The 5,715-nt window shown below is 36.5% G+C and overlaps 1 protein-coding gene across 4 annotated transcripts in view; it reads left to right on the top strand.

Annotated features, from left to right (window-relative positions):
- Positions 1-927: 927 nt before the first annotated feature.
- Positions 928-5,715, top strand: part of PCGF5 (polycomb group ring finger 5) — a 60,497-nt gene continuing 55,709 nt past the window's right edge. For 3 of the 4 annotated variants that reach the window (XM_015599981.2, XM_015599980.2, XM_006925955.3), the window contains exon 1: positions 929-1,241. In XM_015599981.2, coding sequence (XP_015455467.1) covers positions 1,130-1,241 — 112 coding nt within the window. In that variant the 5' untranslated portion in view covers positions 929-1,129. Of the gene's footprint in view, positions 1,242-5,715 lie in introns of all 4 variants that reach the window. The other variant, XM_015599979.2, reaches the window with a different exon arrangement.

Below are 5,715 nucleotides of genomic sequence, written 5' to 3'. Positions count from 1 at the left end.
AAAAAAAAAAAGGCTAAGGATAAGTAATATTGCCCAGCTCATGCACTTACTAAATGTGATGGGTTTCTATCAGATATTGTTGTGGCCTAATAGAGGAGATAAAAAAATATGTAACTAAAAATCAAAGTACGTTAAAGGACAATGTAACAGGAGAGAAGTAAGGGTTAAAAACCATGGGGAGATTACAATGAGGATAGTCCTGGAGAACAGTTTTGAAGGATGGATAGGATCTAGACAGAGGAGTGGAAGGGCTTGTTGGATATAGGGCATAGAGCGTGTGGGAGTGCATTGGAAGAGAGTGAGTGAACCTTTCAGTTTGCCTGAATTTTGAAGGGTATGGTAAGGTCGGTCTGTGGAGGGTCTTATATGACAAGCTAAGAAATTCAGTTTTTCTCTTTGTAAAGATGAAACACTGACATTGTCATTCTTTCTTTGACATCTTTTGCTAACCTGGTAGCAATATAAGATGGACTAAAGGTAGAGAGGTAATATATACTAGTAGTGTGGCTGTGTATGGATTGGAAAAGGACAGCAGCATGATTTGACAACTGAGTGTGGGATACAAAATGGAAATTAGAGAGCATTTTGATAATGACTTCAGTTTTGAACCCTATAACTTGTATTGGCAGGAACTCCTAATTGAGCAGTCAAGCAGATGGTTAAGATCAATTACTGAAGAGGTAAAGATATCAAAACTGGAGTTAATAGCCTTGGATGTCATTTGCATACAGGTGATAGTCGAGGCTCCAGGATGGGATGAGTTTGTCATTATTCTGAGTTAAATTGTAGCAGGTTTACTGTTAATGTTGCAGTGAGGGAAATGTTCTATTCTTCTGTTCATCCAATTTGAACACATAACACTTGCCGCTAATATAATGATATTAATACATTATGAGGAAATTGACACCTTTTTCTCTCATCTTTTCATTGATTATTGTGGAAACAGATATGGGAAAGCGGAATCACCAAAAGGAGTGATGACCAGTGATCTCATGATAGATCTGGATGTTAGTTCTCATGCCTCAGGATCTCCAGTTGGGAACTCCATACCAGCTCCGGGAATCAGACTTTCATCCACTTAAAATTTTTCTTTGCTTGAACTGCTAAAGCCAGTCCTAGTTAACTACGAATGGCTACCCAAAGGAAACACTTGGTGAAAGATTTCAATCCTTACATCACCTGCTATATCTGTAAAGGGTATCTGATCAAGCCAACTACAGTGACGGAATGCCTCCACACCTGTAAGTAATCTTTTTCATCATGTGTCCATCAGAAGTTGAGTTACATTTGCTCTTTTAAAATTTTTTGTTTTATCTAGATTTTAACTTTTGAAACAATGAGTATTCTAAGAACTAACTTTAAATATATTTTCAGGATTTAATTTATTTGTCATTGGAATGCCAGTGGCATGAAATTATTCCTGTACTTTTTAAATTGTAATAGTTGACTTTTCTCTGACTTTAAAATGTTCTAAATATCATATTATGGTATTTTTAAAAAGTAAACTTAGGTTTTTTATTTAAAAAATTATACTGAAGGAATTAATCTGCTCAGAAGTTTTATTAGAATATGCATACTTTAATTCATTGTTGGTTTTTTAACCACTTTATTGAGGTATGGTTGACATACAAAAAGCTGTACATATTTATTGTATACAACTTGATAACTTTAGAGATAAGTATACACCCTTGAAACCATCACCACATCTATGCCATAAACCTATTCATCACCTCCAAAAGTTTTTTCCCACCCTCTTATTATTTTTGTGATAAGAACACAACAATAAATATATCCTCTTAGAGAATTTTAACTGTACAGTGCAGTATGGTTAACCCTCGGTACTGTGCTCTACAGTAGACCTCTGGGACTTACTCGTCTCATACAGCCAAAACTTTGTATACTTTGACTAATAACCAGCAGCCTCAGCATCACCTGGGAACTTGCTAGAAATGCAAATTATCAGGCCCAACCCTGGATCCACCAAATCAGAAACTCTGGGAGTGGGCCTAGTAATCTGTTTTTAACAAGCTCTCCAGGTGATTCGGAAGCACTCAAGTCTGAAAATCACTGTTTGAATATGACCATATCTGTGGAACTCCTGACAAGTTTTTTTTCCTCACCTGTTCAATCAGTAGAGGAAGAGAAATTTTTAGAGCCACTTATGCCAGAATTTCACCTTTTGTTTTTCTGCCAATACAAATTTATTTTTTTATTTCAATGAAAGTAATTCCAGTAAGTTCTAGGTTATTATGTGTACAAAAGTAGGTATTTTATATATGTACTTGATTTTATTTTAGCTTTACAGTAACCTTGGAGCAGTTGGGGTGAATGTGGAGAGGGAAAGAAGATATAGAGATTATCTTCATTTTTTGGGTATGGAAACTAAGAGTTAAGTAACTTGCCCAGTCCCACAGCTAATGAGTGATGGGCCTATATTCAACTCCAAAGCCCATGCTATTTCTAAGATAAAGTGGTGTCTTTAAAAAAAAAAAAAGAGCCTCCCTTTCAGCTATACTCCTTCTGCTGGACTGATATAATATTATACCACTTGTTTTAAATAGGGGGGCAAAATAGAATCACCTGGAAATGGTCAAAATGACGAATTTTATGTTATACATATTTTCCACAATAAAAAAAAATGGAATTACCTAAGAAGCTGTTTAAACATACATATGGCCAAAACTGTACCTGGAGGGGTCTGGGCATGTGTACTTTGGGAAACCTCTTCAGGTGATGCTGGTCTATATACACCTGTTGTATGCCATGCACCATTCTAGGCACAAAGGATACAGCAGTGAACAAGATAGTAGAAAAATCTCTGCTCTCAAGAAGTTTTAGGGGAAACTAATAATATGTACCATGTTAATGATGAATGCATAAAGAGGAACAAAGAAGACTTGTAGATGGTAGAGATGGGTTACATATAGTGTCAGCATTGGGCTCTGATATGATGACGTTTGAACAGAAACCTAAGGGATTGAGCTCTGAATATGAGAAGAGCATTCTAGGCAGAGGGAAAATCAAGTATGAGGCCTTGAGGTAGGAATGCCCTTGGCAGTTTCGAGGAAGAGCAAATTAGAAGGCTATTGCTACAGGTCAGCTGAATAGGGCCTTCATCCAGGGTAATGAGGTGTGAGATGGAGGTGGGGAAAAGTGAGTGGATTGTGGACGTATTGTGGAGGAAGAGTGGACAGAGTGTGGTTACTCTAGAGTGGGGACTATGTTTGCCACTATACCAAGCATGGTAGGTGGACATGGCCTACGGTCTGTTTTGTTTTGCTGCTTAACATTTGTGCATTGTTTTTATATTTGAATGTGGGGCATAATGAAATCCTAATTTAAATGTCAACTCTTTTAGAGGAAGAACAAAAGATTCTAGAAGTATAAACAATCAGTTTATAAGCAAGGATTATGTTTATATTTGCAATAGCAGTATAAGGTCTAAAGGTGACAGTCTATACAGGTCATTCTGGCCTAAAAAAGCCCTTGAACATGGCAGAAGTGTGATTAAAAGACAGTGTTAAGTCACAAATGTGGCCTTTTATCAACAGAGAACATAGAACAGAGTAAATGATAGAGTTAGGTACTCAATGCAGTGTCTGAGGCGATCTGAGGATTCATTAGAGCTAATCTTTATGCATTTTCCAGTCCTCGAATTTCAGTGTATTTTTTTGTTGTTGTTTATAGTTATATTAGGGCTTATAATAAGGTAAAAACTATACTATGTGCAAATTATCCTCTTATTTGTATTAATAAAATCAATAGCACCACAAAGCAGTGTTCCTTAGTCATTGGTTGAGTCTTTGATGTTACCTGGTTTCTTTATGTATAATGTGGGACAGATATAGTGATATTGTGATTTGGGATCAGTATGGAATAGAAAAGATGGCCAAATGGGACAGGAGGAAAGCGAGAAGTGTTAAGTGACATTGTGATACCCCATAATATTTTCAGTCTTGACTTAGTCGTATGAAAATAATATCTTAAGATAACTTTGTATACTGACTAGAATTTTATGATTATACAGTAAATATAAGTAAAGAATGATTCTTATGAAAACTAATTAGAAATATATTTTGGTGTTATTTTTCGAGTTTGAAATATATAAATGGAGCTTTATTATTGGTGAGTAAAATCAGCCATGGAATCTGCCATTCTGGACTTTCTGGTCAAGAGAAGAAACAGTAATCAAGTTAAGAAATGTATAAAATAAAATCGAATGCTAATAAGTGTGATGAAAATAATGAAACCGAATGATACAATAAGTATGTGTCAGGATATTACAGCAGAATGGAATGCTAGAGAGGAAACTAAAGTGTTATCTGAAATTCTTAAAGCCATGGGCCAAAGGCCTTCTCAGGGAGGGACATTAGCTCTTGGGCCTGGCTGCAGTAAATGTGCATTGGGATGGGAAGTGGGGGTCAGGAGTGACTCTCTCCACTTTGATACAGATAAATGAGGTTACTTTACTCTTTCAAAATACTATGCAAACACAATTCAGCTTTTTTCTCAAATCAGATAGGTTGTTGCTCTCTCATTCTCACATTGAGAAATTGAGGTAACTCTGTCTGACTTCCCTGAAGATGTAAAAAGAAGGGCCAAAAGGACCAGCAAGATGGCTGACTGCAGCAGCCCTTGACGTTTTTAACACTCCAGCTAGATGGAAAAAGGAGAAAGGGGCAAGCCAGTTTGAAGGAAGCGGGAAGCAGAGATGAGGTAGCAGGGCAGACTAGGCAGACTACGTCTCAAGAGTTGTGGTGTGGGGAAAGGCTAGTAAAAGCCCAATCTTTAAGAAAGTTTATACATCACCTCCTAGCACCACTTCCCTTCAGCAGGCCAAGGACATTTGATAACATAAAATTTTATAATGAGATAAAAATTTAAAACAAATGAGTTTTTAGCTTTCAGTGACCACTTAATGCTGGAGGAACTAAATCTACATTAACTATGATTATAAGTCTATGAGATAATTTTAATAATGCAACAAAACTAAGGAAATAAACATTCACATGAATAATTATTGAATTATTTAAAATAAATAATTAGATGTCAGGTACTTTGCTAGCCACTGGGGTAAGTCTAAAAAAAAGGTAAATTTGGAACTTAAAACTCTATCAAGCAAAATTTCTCATAAGCCAAAAAAATTTCTACACATGGATTTACATCTCTTTCTTTTCTGTATAAACTCATCTACTCTGAGATGTCAACTCTCTATACTGATACCTCCCCAGTTTTTTATTTCTGGCATGATCCTTCTGAACTTTAAGATCCTACTGGCATAGTTCTTTCTTAGTTTTAGAATCCTACTGGATGTCCACTTAGATGTCCTAAAGCTGCCTAGAACTCAACATATCTAAAAATGAATGAATGGAAATACAGTATTGAGTTGTACAAACAAGAACTGTGCTCTGTACTTGACTTTTTACCCTCACTAACTGGTCCGTTTCTTGTCTGGTCTTTCTTCTTAATCTCTCTCAAATCTGCCCCTTCACTCCCATCTCCCAGTGACTGTTCTTGCTCAGGCCCTCATTACTTCTTACCAGAGTCACTTCAGCCCACTCCTAACCTGTGTCATAGTGGTGGTGATTTAAACAGCTTACTTCCTTCACCACTCACTCTTCAGCTGATCCAAAATTTCCTAAAGATATCCTACCACCTTCAGGATAAATTAGAGCTACTTAGGTGTGACTGATTTATATCTCACTACCCAACACA

The sequence above is a fragment of the Pteropus alecto genome, unplaced genomic scaffold, assembly GCF_000325575.1.
Source record: "Pteropus alecto unplaced genomic scaffold, ASM32557v1 scaffold88, whole genome shotgun sequence".
NCBI lineage: Eukaryota > Metazoa > Chordata > Mammalia > Chiroptera > Pteropodidae > Pteropus > Pteropus alecto.
Note: the sequence above shows the minus strand (reverse complement) of the source record. Positions and strands in the feature narration are given on the sequence as shown.